General features: G+C 43.9%; 1 protein-coding gene across 1 annotated transcript; it reads left to right on the top strand.

Annotated features, from left to right (window-relative positions):
• Positions 1-561: 561 nt before the first annotated feature.
• Positions 562-23,735, top strand: ARF1 (ADP ribosylation factor 1). The gene is made up of 5 exons (XM_038390467.2): positions 562-717; positions 18,100-18,284; positions 19,436-19,546; positions 20,354-20,478; positions 22,245-23,735. Exons 2-5 carry the CDS (start codon positions 18,137-18,139, stop codon positions 22,404-22,406), a joined length of 546 nt encoding a protein of 181 aa, XP_038246395.1. The 5' UTR covers positions 562-717; positions 18,100-18,136; the 3' UTR covers positions 22,407-23,735.
• Positions 23,736-25,393: the final 1,658 nt, after the last annotated feature.

Below are 25,393 nucleotides of genomic sequence, written 5' to 3'. Positions count from 1 at the left end.
CATGTGTGTGTCACCCCAAGGAGTGTGCTATCACCACAAGGGGTGTGCATGTCACCCCAAGGGGTGTGCTATCACCACTAGCCCTGTGTGTGTCACTCCAAGGTGTGTGCGTGTCACCCCAAGGGGTGTGCTATCACCACAAGGGGTGTGCTGTCACCACTAGCCATGTGTGTGTCACCCCAAGGGGTGTGCTATCACCACTAGCCCTGTGCGTGTGACCCCAAGGCGTGCAAGGGGCTCGTGTCACCCCCCGGAGGCGAGGCGAGGCGTGCGCGTGTCGCCAGGCGCCGGAGGCTTCGCCGGCAGGACGCACCGGCCCGCTCTGCCCCAGGGCCGCCCCCGCCGGGCCCCTCCCGCCCCGCTCACCGCCCCTGGCCGGCGGGCAAAGGTCGAAGGCCGGGGCCCCCGCCCGGCCCCGCCCCCTGCCGGGCCCCGCCCCCGGCGCGCACCTGCCTGAGGCTCTCGGCTCCGCCCCCTCAGCGCGCCGCACGGCGACGCCCGGAGCCCGCCCCCCGCCCCTTTGCGCGCGCCGAGCCTGGGCGCAGCGCGAGCCCCGCCCACCCTGTCCCTCCTCGGTCACCCGGCGTGCCCCGCGCGGCCCTGGCACTGACGTGGCCGCCTGCAGCCGCCATCTTGTGAGCCTGGGCGGGGAGCGGGAGAGAAGCACGGGAGGGAGCCGGCCCCGAACGAGACCCAGAGCCCGGGCAGCAGCGCCGGGTAAGCGCCGCCTTCCCCCTCGCGCCGCCGGCCCAACATCCTCCCGCCCCGCGCGGCGGCGGCGGCGGCCTGGTGCCGTTCGGCGCGGGAGGCCGGGCTGCGGCCCGGGCCCGGGGGTGGAGGCCGCTGGGTGTCCGGGAGCGGCGGGGGCGGGCTGGCGTGTCCCTGCCGGGGGCCCCGGTGTTGCCCAGGAGGGGAGGATCCAGCAGGCCGCAGCGCGGGCCGCCCCTCCCTGGGGAGCGTGGGACGGTCGGGGGGCGGCCAGAAGGGGTCCGGGGAGCCGTTCAAAGGGTCGCCGCCCGCGTGGGGTTCCAGCCCCCGCATCCCCGACCCGACCCGACCCCGGGACGCGTCCCCCCACCGCCCCAGCCTGGCCGCGGCCTCGGCACCCGGCCCGCCTGCCCCCTTCCCTTCTTCCTCCCCCCACCGCCCCCTTCTTCTCTCTCCTTCCCCCATAGCCTGGGCCCGGCCTCGGCACCCGACCCGCCTGCCCCCTTCCCTTCTTCCTCCCCCCACCGCCCCCTTCTTCTCTCTCCTTCCCCCATAGCCTGGGCCCGGCCTCGGCACCCGACCCGCCTGCCCCTTCCTTCTTCCTCCCCCACAGCCTGGGCCCGGCCTCGGCACCCGACCCGCCTGCCCCTTCCCTTCTTCCTCCCCCACCGCCCCCTTCTTCTCTCTCCTTCCCCCATAGCCTGGGCCCGGCCTCGGCACCCGACCTGCCTGCCCCCTTCCCTTCTTCCTCCCCCCACAGCCTGGGCCCGACCTCGGCACCCGACCCGCCTGCCCCCTTCCCTTCTTCCTCCCCCCACAGCCTGGGCCCGGCCTCGGCACCCGACCCGCCTGCCCCCTTCCCTTCTTCCTCCCCCCCCCCCCCCTTCTCTTCTCTCTCCTTCCCCCATAGCCTGGGCCCGGCCTCGGCACCGACCCGCCTGCCCCCTTCCCTTCTTCCTCCCCCCACAGCCTGGGCCCGACCTCGGCACCCGACCCGCCTGCCCCTTCCCTTCTTTCCCCCCACCGCCCCCTTCTCTTCTCTCTCCTCCCCTCTCCCCCATAGCCATGGCCCGGCTAGGCACCTGACCCGCCTGCCCCCTTCCCTTCTTCCTCCCCCCCACCGCCCCCTTCTTCTCTCTCCTTCCCCCATAGCCTGGGCCCGGCCTAGGCACCCGACCCGCCTGCCCCCTTCCCTTCTCCTCACAGCCTGGGCCCGACCTCGGCACCCGACGCCTGCCCCTTCCCTTCTTCCTCCCCCCACAGCCTGGGCCCGGCCTCGGCACCCGACCCGCCTGCCCCCTTCCCTTCTTCCTCCCCCCACCGCCCCCTTCTCTTCTCTCTCCTTCCCCCATAGCCTGGGCCCGGCCTCGGCACCCGACCCGCCTGCCCCCTTCCCTTCTTCCTCCCCCCACCGCCCCCTTCTCTTCTCTCTCCTCCCCTCTCCCCCCATAGCCATGGCCCGGCCTAGGCACCTGACCCGCCTGCCCCCTTCCTTCTTCTCCCCCCACCGCCCCCTTCTTCTCTCCTTCCCCCATAGCCTGGGCCCGGCCTAGGCACCCGACCCGCCTGCCCCCTTCCCTTCTTCCTCCCCCCACAGCCTGGGCCCGACCTCGGCACCCGACCCGCCTGCCCCCTTCCCTTCTTCCTCCCCCCACCGCCCCCTTCTCTTCTCTCTCCTCCCCTCTCCCCCATAGCCATGGCCCGGCCTAGGCACCTGACCCGCCTGCCCCCTTCCCTTCTTCCTCCCCCCACCGCCCCCTTCTTCTCTCTCCTTCCCCCATAGCCTGGGCCCGGCCTAGGCACCCGACCCGCCTGCCCCCTTCCCTTCTTCCTCCCCCCACAGCCTGGGCCCGACCTCGGCACCCGACCCGCCTGCCCCCTTCCCTTCTTCCTCCCCCCACCGCCCCCTTCTCTTCTCTCTCCTCCCCTCTCCCCCCATAGCCATGGCCCGGCCTAGGCACCTGACCCGCCTGCCCCCTTCCCTTCTTCCTCCCCCCACCGCCCCCTTCTTCTCTCTCCTTCCCCCATAGCCTGGGCCCGGCCTAGGCACCCGACCCGCCTGCCCCCTTCCCTTCTTCCTCCCCCCACCGCCCCCTTCTCTTCTCTCTCCTTCCCCCATAGCCTGGGCCCGGCCTCGGCACCCGACCCGCCTGCCCCCTTCCCTTCTTCCTCCCCCCACCGCCCCCTTCTCTTCTCTCTCCTCCCCTCTCCCCCCATAGCCATGGCCCGGCCTAGGCACCCGACCTGCCTGCCCCCTTCTCTTCTCTCTTCTCCCCCCCACCGCCCCCTTCTCTTCTCTCTCGTTCCCCCTCCCTCCCACAGCCTGGGCCCGGCCTAGGCACCCGACCTGCCTGCCCCCTTCTCTTCTCTCTCCTCCTCCCACAGCCTGGGCCCGGCCTAGGCACCCGACCCGCCTGCCCCCTTCTCTTCTCTCCCCCCCCCCCGGCCCCATCCTAGACACTGACCTGCTTGCTGCCCCACCGCCTCCTGGGCCTGGCTTAGGCACCCGACTTCGGCCCAGCCAGTTTTAGGGACCCAGTCCTCAGTCTGGAATCTCCCACCTTGGCCTGGCTAGCTCTACAGACCTAACTCCACAACCGTGGCCTTGTCAGGTCTACAGATCCAACATCCTCCCCCGGCCCCCCCCCCAGTGGAGGAATTGGATGGGGGTGGTCAGGCCAACTCTCTCTCTCTCTGAGTAACTCAGAGCTGTCCCAGGGCATATGGATTCTTCTCTTCCTCAGACGGTTGGCTAGCTTTAGGTATTTAATGACTGTCCAGTTCTGGGAGTGTGATCTGGGATGTGTGCCTTCATTAAAGGTTTGAGGGTATAATTGCTTAATTCTTGTAGTGCTTGGGTTGGATTGTGTGATGGGATGAAATGGTGAAGAGTAGAGTTGCTGTCTTGAGACTGGAAAGAAATTCTGTTCCAGGATAAACTGCTTGGGTGGGTGACCCAGGAGGTCAGACTTCCACTACTCTGCATGCAAGGCTTCCTTTTAACAGATTATAACTTGGCCTACAAAATCCCATCTGCCTTTTATCTGTGGCCCATATATGACACTCCAGGAAGGTAAACCTCTCCCACAATTCATCTCGCTAGTAGTATAGAATTCATTGGTCATGAGGCATGATTGGATTTACCCCATCTTAGTATAATTAAAACTTTTGTCACAAAATTATCCAGTCACGGTATTTGACTTTGTCACTCTGGCACTTGGTACCTACCAAAGCAAATTCTTCAGGTTGACTGAGTGTATACAGAAGTTTTTTGAATCCATCAGCTTAATCTATAGCGGAAACGTTAACTATTCAGATATTTTGAACTTTGCTGTGCAACCACTGAGCCTCACAACACCTCTTAGAAGAGCGTTATTATCCCTGTTGTACAGATGAGAAATTGAAAGCTTAAAGTTGAGTGGTTTGTCCAAGTTCATTTAGCATAACAGTTCTATTACTGTTTTTGCCACTCTAATAACCCAACAGGTTTTTATCTGAATTTGGGTATTCCTTATCATAACTTTCCTTTAAGGGAGTTAAAATTTTCCTCCAAATATTCATTATTTCTTTGTGGACTTTCTACTCAAATCGGTACCATTATATACACTGTTAAGCTTGTAGGTATGGAAGGAAAGAGATTTTCTGAAAATGTACTTAGAGGGTTGGTTTGATGCCATTATTTCCTCGACTGGACACCCATAATTGCTGCAAAGCTTGGGAGCTGACTACTTTCCTCAAGCCATTATTGTAATGGTAGCCCTGGATGAAAAGGTGAGAAAACTTACCTGATTTGAAGCTCTTAAGTTGACTGGCTTGACTGTCTTCATTTGTCATGCTTACTGACACTTCTGCTCTGGCAAAGCAGCAAAACCATGAGATGGTTTAAACAAATGTCACTTCTACCCGCTCAGCAGCTTTGGATGCTACAGCAATGGACACTGGTTAAGAAACGCCTTTAAAAATCAGGTGCAGAGTAAGTTGTGCCCATAAATAGGTGGCTTGACTGATCATGGTGTCCACTTATTTGCTGTGGGTTCCTAATTCAGTAACCTTAAATTGGATATAGTGTCTGTTACTAATCTCAACATCAGTCTGTATCAGCAAATCCCTTTGTATAAAGTTATCAAAGGTTTTTTTTTTTAAAAAAAAATCTTATCTGAAAAGGGACTGTAAAAGTGGTACATTCTTACTCAATAGATCTTTGTGTAGGTCTGAGTCATACTTGCTGAGTCTGTTGACAAAATGGAGAGTTTCTTAGGCTTTGAAGCTAGCAGAGTTAGGAATGGACTGGATTCTGTTTCTTTTTGTGACTCAGCAGACTTGTTCGCTGTGTTTGTTATCCCTGTGTAAAACTGTCCCTAAGTACTAAAATTGCATGGGTACAACTAAGGGCATAATTACCATGCAGAACCCTTATTACATAAATTGGTGGAAGAAGGAAAGAAACCCATCTTGACAACAAGATTGGTTGAGTTTAGAAGGATGGTAGTTAAGTAAAACAACTTTTCTATCAAACCTGCTCAGTAGAAAATCACTGAGATGACAATATTTACAATTCAGAGTAGAATCACACTTTAGTTTCATCATCTGTTATGAAATATTTTATCAAGTGTAGGTCATCCTTATGAGTATTTCAGTGTTCTGGATTCTTTACAATGGGTATATTTGGTCAGCATAGCCTATGGCTACACTATAGCTTAAGTGGACATATGTTATGTTGCTCAGTGGTGTGAATTGGCCACCCCCCGAGCAACATAACTTGTGCCTAGTTAAGCACCAATGTGGACAGCACTATGGCAGCAGGAAAGCTCCTGCTGACATAGTCACCGCCACTCATTGGGGGTGGATTAGTTAAGTGGACAGGAGACTCCCGTCTGCTTAGAGCAGTTACATAAAAGCACGAGTCTCCAAACTTTTTGAATCGTGAACCCCCAGGGCCAGCTCTGGGGAAGTGCAAAAAAAAAAAAAAAAAGCTGCTGCTGGCATGCCTCCGAAGACGGAGCGGCGAGAGCCGAGCTGCCACCGGCGTGCCCCCAGGGATGGTTTTGTGCACACCCCACTTTGGAGACCACTGCATTAGAGAGCTTACAGTGGCTCAGCTCCATCGGTGCAGTTGCGCTGCTGTAAACTTTCTCATGTAGCCATTTCCTCTCCCCCCCCCCCCCCCCCCCCGGTCTGTTGAAGGCCTTGTTAGTGTGGAGACTGTAGAACTAGTAATACAGCTACCACTATCCCCAGCTATCATTCTCTTCCTTGTACTGATGGGCAAAAGTTTTGAATCAGCTTCCTGATACAACAGCTGCTGTTCTGCATTATTCAGCAGTTTTTCTTGCTGCTTGTAAGTTTCTAATTTCATTTCTTGTTTCTAATACATGAAAACATTGTGAATATATGGTATTACTTTTGCTGATGTCTTAATTCTAATATAATTCCTATTCATATGCTGATCTTGATCCAAACAGTCAGTTGAGCATTGGCTCTTGGATTTGGTCAAGTGTCAGCCACCAATCTTGTTTCACTTATTCTTTAACTTGAATTTATTCACAGTATCTAGGGTGAGTCTAGTCATAGCATTGAACTCGTATAGTGAATGAGGATGGGGTAGTATGTCAGACATAGTTTAAAACTTGAGCAGTTTTAAAGTATATAAGTATTTTGCTATTGTAAGTCTGAGCCACGTTCTGTTTAAGTGGAAGTAGTTAACACTTTCTGCTGGTGTTCTTAGGTTTCACGAGCACGGTGTTCTTAGGTTTCACCATTTTTGATAGCAGATGAAGCTGTAATCAAATTACTTTAGATGTGCCTTGACTGGGTAGGAGACTACACTTAACTCTGACATCTTCTTTCAGGAAATTGGGGGCATCCAGAAGGAAAAAATAGAATAGCCTTCTGCTTCTGCCCAGAAATCTCATGATTGTAGTCAAACTCCTTCAGTAGGGTGAATTTCTTTCCATTTTTTGCCAATCTTTTTTTAAAGGAAGATACAGAAGTAATGAGCCTCTCTCAACTTAATATCTCTTTGCAAAAATGTGGGCTGCCAAAAGCTGAGAGCGCCCACTGGATTACTGTGGAATATGTTAAATTATTCACCTGGTTTTTTTTTAGATAAACAATATTGGGTTGCCCCTGTTCTTTGTCTTGATACACAAACTGTTCATAATATTTTAACGTGGTTCAGGGTTTTATTTTTTGAAACTTAGAACTGCATCACTACTTCTCGTGCATCAGGTTGAACTTGAAAACAAGAACCCCGGACAGATGTGGCTTTTAAGTAAAATGTTAAGTGGTCCACCTTTTGTCTCCATGGATTCTAGAACATTGTGCAGTCTACTTTTGTTCCCATTACTGCAGGAATGACTAAATCTTTCGTGCACTAGGGCAATATCTAACTGTTCATGCTCATGTCCCACCTATTTATTTCTATTACAGTAGCACCTAGGGGCCCCATTATGCTAAGCGCTGTACGAACACACAATGTGAAGAAGGTCTCTTCACAGAACTTACATTCACCTATCTTCTTAAATTCTAACAGACAGAAGAGATGTGATGGAATATAGGTGAACTCATATTCCTTAGGAGTCATGTTTCATTCTTGTGCAGAAGCAATTGAAAAGCTGTGGCCAAAGTCACAAGTAAGATCTACTACCAATGAAGAACATTATCTTGATTTGAAGACGTGCCAACCTGTGTTCAGCACCTGCAGTAGTTGCATTTATTTGGTCCTGATATTTAGCTGCTATTGTATGGTAGTTTGGCAGAGATGTTCAGTTCGTTTGGAGAAGCATTTGAGAACAGTTGTGGCCCTCAACATTCTTTTTAAAAGGCTTAGATGCCACTCTTGGTTGAAAATAACTTACTGTATACATGTTTTCCTCCAGCCCATCTGCATGATTCTTCATCTAGTTTCATAGAGTGCCCTGTTCATCAAGTCTTGGAGAACATGAAAGCCACATTTAGATCAATCTTCAGTTACGCTTAGCAAGAAAAGAATACATTTTGATGGCTCTTGTGGTACCATGAAGAAGAATCACTTCAAATGGGCACAGAAGGGAATTCTTAAAGCTGAACTGTGAAGCAAAGACAGAATTCCCTTCACTGTACCATGTCTTTATAGACAGCTTTCAAGTGGCTTTTTCCAGAAGGAATGGTTTATTTTACGTTAGAAACATCAGGAATGTCAGATCTCTGCTTTCCTTGTATTGGTTGGTAAGTAACCAAGATACTGTAACTTTTTAACTTTTTCCTTCCTTTTTCAAACTCAGCATCCATTCCCACCCCCTTCAGTTGGAATTAGGGAAAGTTGCAGCTCTGGTTATGGCATTATGTGCGATCAACCATTTAAGATGCACAACAGATCTTACCAAATACCTCCATTAAAGAGATCAGAGGGCTTAGTATATTGTAACAAGTTGTTAGTGGAAGGGAAGAGGAGGAGTGTAGAGGTAGTCTTTATACATCATGGTGAGAGTATTATATGTTACCATCTCTTTTTTTGCAGCTCATCTTTAAATACTCTCTGTGACTCATCTTTAATTCTAAGACTTCATAGAAAGTTAGATTGCAGATGATGATGTTGATGATGCATACTTAGACTAAAAATTCTGAAAATTAACATGACTTCTATATCTAAAACTTGTGCTTAATTTTAGTCCTGTAAATAATATCTTGAAAGTAGTAGTCTTGATTTCAGTAGAAAAAATTAGAAATCTGAAACTATAATTCCAGCTTCAAAGAATTTGTTGAGTTGTTGACATCTACTTGCTATTTCGCCATCTTTCATCCTTTGCTTCATAGGTGAAAGGCCAGTAAACAACTTCTACAAACCGTTGGGTATAACTGTTGAATAGTGTTTAGTTACATAGTTGACAGTATTCTGATCAGGAGCTATTTTTAAAATTTTCTGCAATAGAACATTTTAAGCTGCAAGGAAACAGATTCTTCAAGTACGAAAGCATGCAGGTTTGTTTAACTGGCTATATATCCATTTCAGGTGTGAAATACTATGCTGCTAGATTACGTTGGCACTAAAACTTCTAAAATAGTTTATCCCTGTGAAAGTTAGAAATGACCCAACATCTAAATAGTACTTTACAGGTCAAAGGCACACCAAGGAAAACTAAAGAGGTTGGGTAAAACTGTTTTTCTTACTCTGTGCATTTGTTAGCACTTCATATAAGTCCGTGCAAATATAAATTTTACTTCTTCTTTAATGAGGAAGAGTGCCTTTGATATGTTGGGTGGGGGGAATTGGTTCATAAACCTGTCATTCGTGCCCATTAAGCGTTTAAGTAGCTGGCAAAACATTTGGACACAAGAAGCAGTTTCTAAAATTACATTTTGGTTATACTGTTGACAAGAAAGCTAACATAGGCAGTTGGGGATAGAGAAAAGGACTGCTGTGAAAAATATTTTAAATATCTGAAATCTCAAGTTTAATATTACATTTCAGACCGATAGTGCTGTGGCTTCAATATGGTCAGCTTTTTTATACAAAGGAGTCATTTTAACTAGTTATATTGTAAATAGCATGTTGTGGTGTACAAGAATGTGTATATTAATGATACTCTATCAGTTGTAGCTATTGAAAGAAAAAGCTAAAGGAAAAACAGCTGAAATTGCTAGTGCTGGCTAAGGGTTTAGCAAGTCTTCAGAATGCCTTCCTTACAGCTGCTTTCTATTTAACAGACATGGCATGTTTGTATTCTGAAGTAGGGAATTAAGCTTTTTTGCAGTCAGTCTTATTTGCTAGCAGTGCCTTTCCATCTTTTCTATGTTGGACATCATCAATAGTAGAAGACAGTTTGTGAGCAAGATGCTTATACTCCTACCCAGTAGCTTTTCTTGCCATGGTTTGAAACAGTAGACATGTGTAACACCAGTTTAATGGCTGCTGAAGCTCCATGTGAGTGCGGTTATGGAGGAGCACAGATGTAAATATTTTGGTTTTGCATCTAACATTCTACTACTCAAATTGTGAAAATGGCAGAAGGATGTTGGATATCCAGGTTTTTCCCCACCCTATTGTCTTAATGCAGTGGTTCTCAAACTTTTGTATTGGTGACCCCTTTCACATAGCAAGCCTCTGAGTGCGACCGCCCCCTAATAAATTAAAAACACATTTTTATATATTTAACACCTTTATAAATGCTAGAGGCAAAGTGGGGTTTGGGGTGGATGCTGACAGCTCGTGACCCCTCCCCATGTAATAACCTCGCCACCCTCCAGTTTGAGAACCCCTGCCTTGATGCATTCTATAATATCTTTTCGTTAAAACAGTGTGAAATTACAGGAAATGGTGACTTAAATTACAATTGCTTTTTTATTTAGTCAATAAAGAATTTGAATCAGTTGTACGTGGCCAAATAGAACTGTGCCATGAAAGACTAAAAGACTGCATTCCAGTTTTCAAAGATCTTAAATCCCAGCTAAAACATCAGTAAAAACACACACCTTTCTTGGCAGATTACTAATTTTAATTTAAACTATACTGTATATAGACTGGCTTTATTCAACAACTGTTGGATAGCATGGAAGCAGCAAAAGGAGGAACATATTGAATTTCTAAAGGCACACAAGTAAAATAAAATGCCATTAAAACTGGTATGGATGCTAAAGTATAGAACACTACTAAACATGTACATTTTAGTCACGTCCCTTTTATTTTAGATTATGTAACGCTTAAAGGTTAACATTTGTCAGTGGTGCCATACCACTTGAGCAAACTTCTAAAATGAATTCTGCGTAGTAAAAGCATTACTATAAGACTCATTCACTCAAATTTTAACTTTGCTATGACTAGAAATGTACCTGAAGTTTGAGATGTGATGTACTTCCTGGTATAAATTTGCAGTCTATCCAGAAATGAGTCTTTGTTCCTCTTACCAGTGACATGCAACATCTTAACTGAACCTGAATAACAGGTTTCTACCACTGTGCAAACCTTGTGGGAGGTGCTATAGAATGCAACATCAGAGTAAGGGTGTGCTCTGTAGTGCTCAGGCTTGTCTACTTACAACGATGCAGCTGCCCCAGTAGCACTTAGTGAAGACTCTACCTACCCCACAGAAGAGCGTCTCCTTTCGGTGTAGGTACTCTACTTCCCTGAGTGACAATAGCTAAGTTGACGGGAGGAGCCCTCCTATTGACATAATTTTGTCTACACCAGGGGTTTAGTCAGTATAACTACGTCACTCAGGGGTGTGGATTTTCACCTAAGGGATGTAGTTATACCAACATAAGTTTGTATGTAGTCCAGGGCTCGTCCTAATGAGCAGCAAAACAGAAGTAAGAGTAGCAAAGGGTGTTTTGGCATATTCAGAGCTGGTGAATGGTACTAGATTTTGGCCTCCATAGATGTCAGTCATGTCTATAAAATGCTGTTGGCACATTTAGCAGTAGCTCAATCTGTAAAATTAACCCTGACCTGGAGGGCCCTACTTTACAGGTTATAGAACAATGGAATCTGTTAATTCTCTTGTATCTCTTCTGAGGATGCTAGCTGGGGACTTGCCTATATACAAAAACTGGCTATTGCTGACAGTGGGTGGTGCTGAATATGGTTTGGCTGCATATGAAGACAAGGATAAACCACATTAAGGTAACTTTTGTTGCGTAGACAAGCCCTGACTGAACTACTTGTGGTGGTTATACCTGTGCACTGGGAACTAGACAGACCACCAAACTAGCTTCACATGGACTGTCAAACTGTTAACAGTGGTAATATTTGGGGTCTCTACTAACTTGAGTTAGGGGAAAAGCAAACCGGAGTAAAGGATGATTCTTTACTTAAGAATAGGCTATATATTGGGTAGTTAAGACTCGCTTTAGTATAGTTTGCCTTTTCTCAGGTAAGACACATAATGGCACATGTCCAGACATCTGAAAGAGGCAAGAGAATGAGAAGACATTGGTATGTCTACATGGTAAACATGCATGGCTGGCCCATGTCAGCTGACTGACTCAAGGAGCTCAGGTTGTAGAGCTGTTTAATTGCAGTGTAGACATCTGGGCTTCAGCCCAGTCATCTATACTGAAGTTAAACTGCCCAGTGAGCCCTAGTCAGCTGACATGGGCCAGCCATGGATATTTAGTTGCAATGTAAATATACTTTTCATGGGCCTTTTTGGGTAAGGGTCTCGCCATATGGGGTGGAGAATAACTATTCAGAAATTGTCAGTGTTAATAGTTAGGCTGGTGGTCTTCATAAGTAGATGTGCTAGGGGAAAACTAGAAGACAGTTTATATTACAATAGTGTGAGATGCCCCAGTCACAATTGCGTCCCTGTTATACTTTGCGCTATACAGACACATGAAGATAGACTGAATCTATAGACACAGAAGGCATGACTGAATCTCTTACGTTAACAATAATATGTAAAAATAGCACTAAAGCCTGTCTTAAAAAAAAAGAGAGGGAGATTATAGGGTGGTGAGAGAATGCAAGTTATGCTGATTGATACAAACTGGAAGATGAGTTAGTGAAAGGAGACAAAAGGGGAATTGGAGACTGGAAGAGGTGTAAAATAATAGAAGCTTCCCTCCTTCCAGCAGCCATGGTTGGGGGTAAGTTTATCTGACATCTAGCCAGAGGCAAATACAAAAGAGACCCCAAGCAGGGTCCAGGAATAGCACCAGGAATTGCATAATTAATGCAGGTTTGTAGCTGGGTTTCTCTATAGAGCATTGCTACTGGGTAAGTCTTGCTTCTATCTAATGGGTACCTTGTAAATGTTTCAAGTTCTGACTTTTACATGGATGGAAACTAGATTGGTAAATATTTTTATGCCATTAAAAGAACTACAGCTATATCCTCAAGTCTTGTGTACAGTTTGGGTGCTGCTATAGAGAATATTGGACAAGACACAGAACTGGGTAACAAGTGTGGTAAAGTATACATTGTATCCAGGGAGAGAGAGGAGCTAAGTTTATATTCACTAGAAAAGATCATTTAAAATGGAGACATAGTGAAAAGTGTAAAAATCTGAAGTTGAATAGAACGGTGGATGTCCTAAAACTACTGAGGAGGATGATAGTTTTAATTTAGGTTTAAATGGGAAGTACAAACTTATCTGCCACTAAAAGAATTCAAGGAAAATCCTCCTGTCTCCATAGTTTGTGGTGGGGAAGTAGCAATGGAATTTAAGTGTAAACATAGCCCTGGTCTACACTGGGGGGGGGGGGGTGTCCGACCTAAGATATGCAACTTCAGCTATGCGAATAGCGTAGCTGAAGTCGGTGTATCTTAGGTCGACTTACCTGGCGGTGAGTCAACCGCTGCTGCTCACCTGTCAACTCCGCTTCCCCCTCTCGCGAACTGGAGTTCCGGAGTCAACGGGGAGCGCATTCGGGGATCGATTTATCACGTCTAGACGAGATGCGATAAATTGATCCCCAATAGATCGATCACTACCCGCTGATCCAGCGGGTAGTGAAGTCCTGCCCATAGAAACTTGTTGTTGTAAGACAATCACAGATTGTATGCCTCTTTTGAGGCATGGGAAGACATTAAGAATCTCAACTACATATTCACTGAGTATCAAATTTTAAATGGCTGCTGTCAAGATAGTCAACCTAAAATCAGTTATGTCTTTAAACATGTAAAATATTTTTTTAAAATTTACTCCACTTTTTTTACAGGGCTTGTAAAGTAGCCTAATAGTGGTGGTACTCAGCCCTCCAGCAAGAGTGTAGTTATAAATGCCTATATAACAAAATAAAGTCCAAATCTTTTTTTTAGCCTGGTATAGGGAGCTTCTGTGGAGGCAACACACTCCTGCCCAGTGGAATGCTTCCTGTCATTCACTCCCCTCACCAAATAAGGATTGACATTGTCTGCTGCAAAAGGAGGCATCTCCTGTTCTTGTCTGGAAGACTGGTGACAGTGTTTTGAGGAAATGGGGGCTCTAGAAAGAAGGAAATGCATTCCTTTGCAAATGAGTCATGCCATAATCTTTCTGTGTGATACAACATTCATAAGTTGAACTACAGTTCTCTCCAGTAGCTCAATATTTTGGCTTTATAGGAATATGAAAGCATTAAGCTTTCTTAAGAGAAAGCATCTCTTTAACTATGACAATAAAACAAATTTTAACTGGAAGTAAACCTAACACTAAAGACAATTTCCACGCCACATCTTATTAAATTTAAGTGAATTAAATGTTGGTGAAAGATTCCAGAATGACAGCCCTCGAGACTAAAAACAAGCATGGACAGTGGTGTAACAGAAGCATTCCACTGTGCCGATCCTAAACTTTAGTCTTTCTCTATGTGAAAGAGAGTGATAGCTTCTTGATCATTCTGAGACTAATAAGGATCCCTTTGACAGAGGGCACTGGGATGCGCAAATCTTTTTGGGGCACTACAGAGTCATATTTAGTCTAACTTCCGATATTTATATATTGGCTTCAGTAATATTCAGTAATTCCACAATTATTTTTAAAACTTTGGTTAAAATGTATCGACTAGAACATCATTTTTAAGAACATAATTGCTGAGCACCTTCAGTGAGTTTTTCAGTGTAACTATACTATTAACGCATTGCTAAACAACTCAAGGTAGATTCTGGTCTCTTTGCATTACTCATTGCTAAGTATTTTGGAAGTGTAATAACTGACGTGTTAGTCATCAAAAGGAAATTAAGTTCTGTGACATGGACTATCTTAAGTGTTTCTTAAATTCAAGGGACAGTCTTAAGTTTCACTCGCTTACTGCACGTGTGCAATAAACTTTCAGATGACCGATTCATTGGTAATGGTTTAACAAAGTACACATCATATTATATAAAGAATTTGGCTTATTGTAGTAAATAGAAATCCTCTAAAAAATCATGCAGTTTATGACTATATATTCCTGCTGTCTTTTTTGTTCTAAAATGTATACCTTAATTTTAAATTCTTAACTTTTCTATTCGTGATGGTCATCTCTACATATATCAATGTACATTTGAGACCTCAGTTTCCAGGCAAAACAGTAACAAAGTGAATTATGTCACCAATTCAATGTAATGCAGTGCAACCATCTACTAGTTAAGGAACGTAAAAAATGTTAAGCTTTTGTTTTTAAATGCCCTTAAGTTTTTACCCCTTCTCTCTGGTAAAATTTGTCTTGGATGCTGCTTTCAATTGAACACTAACATACAGTGATATTTGTTAGAAAAGAATAATTTTTTGTTGTCATAAACAGCAATAATTCCTATCCCTAGAATGACATGGTAATATCTTTTATTGGACCAACTTCTGTTGATGAGACACACAAGGTTGGTCCGATAAGATACTTCACCCACCTTGTCTCACCAATATCCTGGGACCCACACAGCTACAACACTGCATAGCCTTATTTCAGAGTAGCAGCCGTGTTAGTCTGTATTCGCAAAAAGAAAAGGAGTACTTGTGGCACCTTAGAGACTAACAAATTTATTAGAGCATAAGCTTTCGTGAGCTACAGATCACTTCATGGATGTTTTTCCACCAAATGCATCCGATGAAGTGAGCTGTAGCTCACGAAAGCTTATGCTCTAATAAATTTGTTAGTCTCTAAGGTGCCACAAGTACTCCTTTTCTTTTTGCATAGCCTTAGAATGTAATACTGAATTTGCTGATAGCAACATAATGTACCTTTTAGTGGAAATATAGCAGTGTGTCAGATACATAGGTGAACTGCAAAGGTTTTGCTGAAAATGTAACCCTGTGGGTCAGGACTTAAAAGTAGAAAAGCAGATATCTGTTAAAACTTAGTCTTGTATTTTAACAGTTTCAGAGCACTAGTTTCCTCAAATCCTAAAGAATCATATTCTGAGCTATTTTTTTGGTCTTCCGCTTTCATCTCAACTTCAATGCTCACTTGTATGCTCACTTGTAGATAGAGGATTAGAGTAGAATGATTAACACCACCATCATTTTCTCATATTGTCATTTTGACTGATACTTTTGCGTACCCAATCTCAACCAACAGTCAATGATATCTCATAGAAAATTTCAATAAAACCAGTTGATCCACTTTTGAGAAGATTGTCTGTCTCAAAGATGCGGGTTTGGTATTTAGCAAAGCCTCAACCAATATGTTGTTCACATTGCAAATTGGCTTCCTTGTATAAATCAATCCACTAGTGAGGACGGAAGCAACTGTTAAAGAGCAGGGAAACATGGTGGGCTGTGTCAGGGGATTTGTCACTTCCCATGTCTTTGTTTAGTGAACAGAGTAGTGTTAGTGTTTTGGTTTTTTTAAAAAAATTAAAAAGGTCGCTCAGGTCTTAACATCTTCTAGTCAGCTTAGAGTGAATGGTATATTTATCATTTTGAGGTAATGTGCTATGAGTAACTCACACAAAGCGTTGAGGCAAGATGAAGTAGTCAGGTGTGTTCATGTTGATAAATCATGTACACTTCAATGTTTTCTTTCACTAAAAATTAATACTTAGCTTTTGTATAACTTTTCAGCATTGGAAAAGGATGGTGATGCTGAGTATGTCGGTAATTGAAAGACATTGCATAAGCACACTAACAAGATTCAGGACTACGTATGGTAGCTATCTTATAATTAGGGCTACCTTTTCCCCTATTTGTCAAAGTCGTTGCATTTTCCATAGTGAGGCAAAACCGTTAAAAACCCACTAATCTGTATCCAGTGCATTTTTAAAATCCTGAAATAGACCATGAGCTCCTGACAGCTTTTGTTAGAATTTGTGTTCAGCTGCTAGTCTATAACTGTTCTTAGCCCATGTTACTATGAAGAATGTTGTCAGTAGTTAGACATGCAGTAACTTGTACATAAGACCAGATGGTATTCACCCAAGAGTTCTGAACAAACTCAAATATGAAATTGCAGAACTACTAATTGTGGTATGTAACCTTTTGCATAAATCAGCCTCTGTACCAGATGACTGGAGGATAGCTAACATAATGCAAATTTTTGAGAGAGGCTCCAGCGACAACCCTGGCAATTACAAGGCGGTAAGCCTAACTTCAGTACCAGTCAAATGGGTTGAAAATAGAGTAAAGAACAAAATTGTCAGATACATAAATGGACTCAGTATGCTGGAGAAGAGTCTGTGTGGCTTGTAAAATGGGAAATTGTCTCACCAATCTGTTAGTTTTTTGAGGGTGTCTACAAACGTGGTCAAGGGTGAGCAAGTGAATATGGTGTACTGGGACTTTTAGAAAGCTTTTGACAGTCAGTCTCCAAGACTTTTAAGCAAAGTAAGCACTCATGGGATAAGAGGGAAGGTCCTCTAATGGATCAGTAGCTGGTTAAAAATAGGAAACAAAGGGTAGGAATAAATGGTTTTCACAGTGGAGAGAGGTAAATAGTGGAATCCCCCAAGGATCTGTACAGGAACCAGTGCTGTTCAATATATAAAATTTCTGGAAAGAGAAACAGTGAGATGGCAAAGATTTACAGACAATAAAAATTACTCAAGATAGTTAAGTCAAAAGCTGACTGGGAAGATTTACCAAAGGATCTCACAAAACTGGGTGACTGGGCAACAAAATTGCAGGTGAAATTCAGTGTTGATAAATCCAAAGTAATTCACTTTGGAAAACATCTCAACTATACATATAAAATAATGGGGTTTTAATTAGCTGTTACCACTCAGAAAGATCTTGGAGTCGTCATAGGTCGGTCTCTGAAAACATCTGTTCTATGTGCGACGATAGTCAAAAAAGCGAACAATATTAGGAACCATTAGGAGAAGGATAGATAAGACAGAAAATATCATGATGCCACTAGATAAATCTATGGTACGCCCACACCATGGATACTGCGTGCCATTCTGGTCACCCCATTTCAAAAACGGTACAGAGAAGGGCTACAAAAATTATTAGTTTCTATGTGAGGAGAGATTAGAAGACTGGGACTGCTCAGCTTAGAAGAGATGACTAAGGGGGTTATGATCGAGGCTTATACAATCATGACTGGTGTGGAGACAATGAATTGGGAAGTGCTAGTTACCCCTTCCCAGAACACAAGAATCAGGGATCACCCACTGACATTAATATGCAGCAAGTGTTTAAAAAAAAAAAAAAAAAACACATAAGGCAGTACTTCACACAGTGCATAGTTAACCTGTGGAACTCATTGCTGGGGATGTTGTGGAGGCCAAAAGTATAACTTGGTTCCAAAAAGAATTGAATACGTTCACGGAGGATTGGTCCATCAATGGCTACTAGCTGAGATTGTCAGGACGCAACCACGTGTCCCGGGTGTCCCTAAGCCTCTGACTGGCAGAATCTGGGGCTGAACAACAGGGGATTGATCACTCAATTATTGCCCTGTTCTGTTCATTTCCTGTGAAGCCGCTGTTAGAAGACAGGACATTGAGCCAAATGGACCATTGGTCTGACCCACTATAACCATTCTTATGTTGTTTTTAATTCTTTAATTTCTTCTCTCTAGATTTCATTGGCCAGTGTGGGAACACCATATTTCAAGCATGGGAAATATTTTTGCTAACCTCTTCAAAGGCCTTTTTGGCAAAAAAGAAATGCGTATTCTTATGGTTGGTCTGGATGCTGCAGGAAAGACCACTATTTTGTACAAACTTAAACTTGGTGAAATAGTAACTACTATCCCTACTATAGGTAAGATATTTACATTTTGCTTGCTTTTTTAACTGTTTTGAGATTCTGGTCCCTGTGGCGCATTGTTTACATACATCAGGGTCGAGTCAGTCATGTGCTTTGCTGGTTTTGTGGCTTGGTTGCGGTGCTGCATCCTGACTTGGCTCTAGTGACAGTTCACCTCTGAAGGGTTGAGGTGGAAGCAATTACCTCTTTAGGCCTGGGAGGAGGAGAGAACCCATGACCAATGTTCCCTCTAATTTTTTACATCCATGTGCGGAATGAATTTTGTTACATGCACCAATATGGAGATGATGTGTGGCGGGGGTGGGGCCCAGTGGTTCAGAACATGGGAGGGGGCAGAGGGTTGGGGATACAGTAGGGAGAGGGCTGGGGATGAGGGGTTTGGGGTGCAGGTTGCAGAGGGTTGGGGTGCAGAACTGGGCTCAGGTCTGGTGCAGGGGGGTTCTGGCTAGGGATGAGGGGGTTGGGGTGCAGGCTGTGGTGGAGGGAAAGGACCACACACCCCCCAGCTCTATCTCACTGCAGCGGGCCAGGGAAGAGGCACCTTTTCCTGGCTGTGGCAGCTCCGGGGCTAGGGCTGGGGGAGAGGCATCTCTCCAGTCTAGGGCCCCTGTGGTTGCATGTCTGCATGGCCCTCGATAGCCAGCCATGTGGCCACACAGCTTACAGAGAACTTAGCATATGACTGCTTTCAATTCCATTCCTTCCTTCTGGCCAGTGTGTGGAGCAACTCTTGATAGGCTGGAGAAGTTTGTCTAACTTTTCTCTAAGGGCACCGCGAACATGAAGCATTTGAGGGGGTAGGGATGGAAAAACACAGTGGCTCTTCTGGGGAGATGGAATGATCAGAGGTTGGAATCAAATCAATAAAATCTGAAGGTAAAGTACAAAGGAATATATTTAAGTCTCTTTAGTTCCTCTTACAGTTGAGGAGCCATTCATACACACTCATTACTGTCTATATTTAGGGGACTTCAGTAGGCAAGAGAAACAGCTCTTAACTATGTTGAGGTCTTGAGAGGAAAAGTGTGAAAGCATCTAAATTTAACTTCATATACTTGTCTTATGATTACTTCTGAGCATGAATTGGAGACAGTAGTATATATTTTCCTGCTTGATCAATTTTTTTGTCACCATTTCTATTTCAGGTTTCAATGTAGAAACAGTAGAATACAAGAACATTAGCTTCACAGTGTGGGATGTAGGTGGTCAGGATAAGATCAGACCTCTCTGGCGCCATTATTTCCAGAATACACAAGGTGGGTCCTCAGTTAAATGACTATCTATGGTAAAGAAACCTGTGTGTGTTAGACTTTTTTTTTTTTCCTGAATTGCTTACAACATGAAAACATAAACCAAAGCATCAAACTGTCCATTCAAGGGTTTGGTAAGTGGGTACCAATCCAAAACTTCAGTGTTTTTGTTTCAATTCCCAAATTAGATTAACATAGATGTAAAAAGGACAACAGTTGCTTCTTTAAAACACTTGAAAATCAGCTCTGCTGCTTGCCTGTCAAAACCAGAGTTCAGAATTCTTTCCTCTAGAAGAGTTGAAAATCTGCTTTTAAACTAATGGAGAAAATATGCTCATTTTTTGTTTAAGTACTTGTCATCTACTACAGAGCTAACATAGAGCCAGGAGTGAAGGACATGAGATAACTAGAGGAATTGATGTTAAAACATGTAAAATACAAGTCTTGTAGCAACTCTCCTGCCCTATAACAATTCTTTTTTAAGAGAACTTACACTGTGAAAATATTTTTGTAGTTTTAGTTGTGTGTGTGTGTGTGTGTGTGTGTGTGTGTGTGTGTGTAATTTGAAATCTGTTCTTAGTCCAAAACTGGGAGAAAATCTATGCATAGTCAGCATTTGTTGGGATTTGTCATCTCAAACAAAAGACGTTCTAGTAGCCAGAGACACACAGTGGTACGTATTGCTAAGCTGTTTGCTTTATCTTCTGTTAAAACTTCAAAATACTTGATTTTCCCCCCCACCCAAAAAAAAAAGGAGAATTTCTGGTGTGCAGCTAGTTGGGGTTTTTTATAATGAATGTTTTTGTTTTATAGGTTTGATTTTTGTGGTTGACAGTAATGACAGAGAACGAGTGAATGAGGCCAGAGAAGAGCTTATGAGAATGTTGGCAGAAGATGAGCTGAGAGATGCTGTCTTATTAGTGTTTGCTAACAAACAGGTATGCGTTAGCAAGTGATCTTAAAGGCTTCTATTTAAAAAAAAAATTCTGAAGAGTCATGAAATAGTTGTGTAAAAATGTTTGGTACACTGTGATATGGCAGTCTTCAACATTCCTTAGTGAGAGACTGAAAGGGTACTCAGTGGAATACCATATTGACATTGATCTGTAGCTCCACGGGCTTCAGCAAAATTTAAACTGTGGGTCCTTCTCGGAAAATTGACTCCATCAAAGTGACATCATAAATCTTCGTATTTTTATCACACTAATTTCCATACCAAATTCTCAGCTTGCTAGTAAAGAATGCTGCCAACTTGAAGGAAAATTAATTTAAAAGTATTTTCTGCTATTGCACCTGTCTGAATTTCCCCATGCAGTCAGGAAACTGACTGTAAATAAATACTGTCAAAGCATACAGTAACCTGAAGATAGTTTATCTAATCCATTAGTTATGGTAAATTTAGGTGTCCCTTGTAATAGATACAAAAATTCTGTCAGTTGACTGTCTTTGTGGTATCCCTTTTTTAAAAAAAAAAAAATATATAGAATGGCAAGCTCTGCAAACTCTCCATAGACTGAGTCTAGCTAAGTGTTCTGTCTCGTGCATCACCACCAGTAGTGCATGGTTTGGTCCAGATTAGGTCCTCCCTAAAACTCATGTAACTGTATTGCAAATTTGAACACGTGCAACTAATTAACTCTTCTGTGTGTAAGAATAGAATTCAGCTGACTCAGCTTTATTGGCTACAGCCATTAAAAGCAATACGTAGTCGTTGTTAAAGACTTCAGGCAAGACTGAAGGTGGGCAGGGAGCAGAGCTGTTAAGAGTGCTATTTATGTACCTGCTTGTCAGAACTGCACTTCAAGTTTTTTCAGAAATATCCCGTTTCCTTAGCTGTGAAGAGAACCTCGTGAATAAATGGGAGCTGACATTATGTGGTCTCCCAGATGGCCTGAAACAATTGCACTGAAGTGAGAACTGTCTTATCTCAGTGCATGTTAATTCTGAATCTTAGGGCTTGTCTATACTACCCACCAGATTGGCGGGCAGCGATCAATCCACCAGCAGTCAGTTTATCGCATCTAGTCTAGACGCGATAAATCAACCGCTGAGCGCTCTCTACTGAGGTTAGTGAGGTTAAATGTCAACATTAACCATTTCGCTGCTGATCTCTTAGTAGAAGCATCCAGCAGTTATAGAATTGTAGACAGCTTGAATAGAGTTCCACCACTTTTTCTAATTTGATCCAACTGTAAGATTCTCTTTTTTAAAAAGCACATTACCAAAGTTAAGAGTAAACAGAAAGCTGTTACTTTTAATCTATAGCTGAGAGAAAGCAGAATCTTAACCTGAGAGCAGAGATTTTCAAAGGTGTAATTTAAATTCTTTAAAATTGCTAAATTAAAATTTAACTGCTAATTTAATTAAAAAGGTAAATCTTTAGATATCCTTGCTTTTCCATTTAATAAAATGAATTCTGCACTTCAGTTCTGCATCATCAGCTTCCTTTTTCTTATACAATACAGTACTTTGGGGCAGTTCCATTCATAGGATGAAATAAATACCTTTCATTGACCGTTGTGTTAAATTTTTCTGAAAACTCGCATTTAGTTAGGATAGTTACATATGAAGGTGTTATGCAAACATTTCTCAGTGTTCATTTAAGTATTACTTGGTTTCGTACCCTCTCATGTGAACACTTGAACTGAAATATGTAAAGGATTTTTCTTAGTGGAAAATGACTTCCTTGTTTTCCCACATTCAGGACCTCCCTAATGCAATGAATGCAGCAGAAATTACAGACAAACTTGGACTCCATTCTCTTCGTCACAGGAGCTGGTATATCCAGGCAACCTGTGCCACTAGTGGAGATGGTCTCTATGAAGGACTGGACTGGTTGTCCAATCAGCTCCGAAACCAGAAATGAAACCATAAAACTTCCTCTTCCCTCTTTTTCCTCCCCTCCCTTTTATTTCCTCCTCTTCGCCCTTCGCTTTACTCTAATGTGGCAAACTGTGCTACTTTGTGGTATTGAGTGCCGGAAGCTGTTTTCATTACTTTTGCCACAGTATGTATTGTACTGTGCTACATGTGGCAAATACAAGCCTGAAAACAGGTTTCTTATTTAATGTAAATAGTTTTTGTTTCCAATGAGGCAGTTTCTGGTACTCCTATGCAATATTACTCAGCTTTTTTTATTGTAAAGAATCAACTCACTGTTTAGTACTGGGAAGGGATTTAAGCGGATTAACATATGGGTTGCCAGTAGTCAATGTGCAGTAGAGCTGAATACTGTCCCTGTTGGGTTGTGAGATCTGTTGAGATCCATTTTGGTGGTTGGTTTTTAACCTGAATGCTCTATTTTTTAAAAAGCTATAGAAAAGTAAAACACTTGAGCACATAAGAAGTATGTTGGACATAATTTCTGTGATTCCAGTTTGAATACCAGTGACTTTTAATTCCTTTGACATGGCAAAGCAGAGATGAAACCAAGCTTCATCTGATTAAAATACAGATCCATGTAACTGCTAGATCTCTGGATCTTTCTGTAGTTCATAGCATGTGTGTTCAAAGGTTTGTTTGAACTGGTTTAGAGCAGTTTGAAAATTTGTTCATACAACTTAAACCTCTGTTTTGCTTCAGATAAGGTTGATATTGTGATCTTCCATCAGACTTGAATAATTTCTGGGAGGGTCACATTTTTAACCTCTTACATTCTATGTAAAGTGTTTTGTACTTTTCTTGTGTGTAAACCACTCCAGAAGGCAAAACCTTTCCACAGAAAGCACAGCCTATGTCAGTCCTAAGCTCTATAGTCAGAAAGTACTGTACGTAAATAAGAAATGCCATGAAAAATTCACCAAACATCTAGGTATAGTGTCTAGAAAAAAGCATGAGAGTCTGGAGAATCATTCCATTCTAGAAGTATTCAAACCCATTTTGGAACAATCCCATATCTGTATATGTGTGAAAACCCTGGGCATCCCTCATACTGCAAGGTTCAGATTTGCCATCAGAAAAAGATCTCTTTACTTTTTTTTCTTTCGTATTTTGATAAACACTGAAGAAGCTGGAGCTGTTGAAAACATTTAAACTTGGGGAACTATCAGAACTGGTTTGTTTAGTGTTGCAGAAACCTTTATGCTTTCAATACACAATTAGTAATCAAACTGTTTTGTATACTTGTTTCAGTTTTCATTTTGACAAATAAGCACTGTAATTAAAGCTATTAGAATAAAATCTCTTAACTATTTCATGTTTTTATGTCTTGCTGTTTATTTGATCACCTTTGTAGAATCATAAAGAAATACTTGTCGAATAAAATGTTTCCTGAAACTTGCACTAGTATTATTCATAGATCAGTGATCCCTTCCAGCCTTGGAATCACCTTGTCTGGCCTCCTGTATAATGCAGGCCGTAGAACTGCCCAAAATAATTCCTAGAGCAGATCTAATAGAAAAACATCTACTCTTGATTTTAAAGATTCAGTGATTTGTGGTATGCCGAGTTGCATCACTGCCTAACTTGTAATTATGGGTCACATTTCTACCTGAGCAGTAAGGAATCCTCTCAGGGAGGTGTTAGGCCTTAAATTGCTTAAATCCAGTGGGGGTTGCTCACTGGATTTTAATCTACCCCTTGTCGTACTTCTAAGCAGTAACTTAATGTGGGATCTGAAAATAAGCCTTCTCTTAGTTTGAACAACATGGTTAATAAAATCCCAGCATCTCAACAATGCCTCCTTCTGGAGTTTGGTTGAGTCCTGGGGTGAAATCCTACTAAAAATGTCCCACCTGTCAACCACACGTTATGGTGTAGCTGCTGTAATTGTTCCTAGGGGACTGCAGTGAACCTGGCTGTGGACTGGAGCAAAGCCCATATCAGAAATACTGCAGCACGTTGGCTTCTGATAGTAGACAGAGCAGGCAAAACAATGCCTCTGAGGAGCTGATTTCAGACTAGTTCCTGTGGGTACTGGGGTCTTCTGCCCTGCAATTGCTTCCTGCTTCAACAGAGAGAGGGAAGGGAAGTCTGAGCTTGACAAAAATCCAGTGATCTGAGGGGATTCAGAGCAAGGGAAGAGACTAGTACCTAGCCTGGGGGCTGGAGCAATTTCTAAGATGGGGCAGTATTCTGATCTGGGAGGGGTTGGCTGGCTTGCCCAAGTGGAGTCGGAGAATTGATTGTTGGACTATTGCAGGTGAGGTGGTTGGGCTGGGGGAAGACGGGAGGAGGAAATGGGAGCACAAGCATTGGATTCGACGGCATATAGAAAAGAGGTCTGTGGACAGGAGAAAAACACACAGGAATCAGGCCCATATTAAAAATATCCACTTTATCTCTGAACTCTAAACCAACCCCACCTTCAGGTGACTTCACTTCTGCAACAACAAAACAGTCCTGCCCTGACATGGTGTCAGTTTAATGACCGAAGACTTCCTTTTGCCATTGTGAATTATCAAAGAATGCTGGGGAAAGAAGAAAATGAGCACCATCTGGCACTGCTACCCATTCAGCCATAGCTGACACAAGCAAGTTCTTACTCTGCTTGTGAGCGCTCTGCAGGAGATACTGGGGCCTGACCTGGATTAACTTTGGTTTTGTTTCATTGTGATAAGGGTTTTTTACCCCCCACAATTGCCTGGAAAGGATTCATGCAGAGAGCAGGGGGCTAATTAACTCCACAGGCCACAGCTGAGGGAGATCAGGTGGCTCAGCAATTCCCTGACAGTGAGGGAGCCCAGCTCAGGAGGAAGGAGCTGGGCTGGATTTATAAAGAGGAAATTGGAAGCAGAAGGGGGCTGATGGGAAAGTGCAGTCACTCCTTGGGAAGAGGTATGTTTGGGCTGCGGCACAAGGAAGGTAGAATGAGGCTCGGGAAAGGTAATGTCTAGAAGGAAACAGGCCTTGACT

The sequence above is a fragment of the Dermochelys coriacea genome, chromosome 2 (genome assembly GCF_009764565.3).
Source record: "Dermochelys coriacea isolate rDerCor1 chromosome 2, rDerCor1.pri.v4, whole genome shotgun sequence".
Classification (NCBI taxonomy): domain Eukaryota; kingdom Metazoa; phylum Chordata; order Testudines; family Dermochelyidae; genus Dermochelys; species Dermochelys coriacea.
The sequence above is the reverse complement of the archived record's forward strand: the minus strand, read 5'-3'. Positions and strand labels throughout refer to the sequence as shown.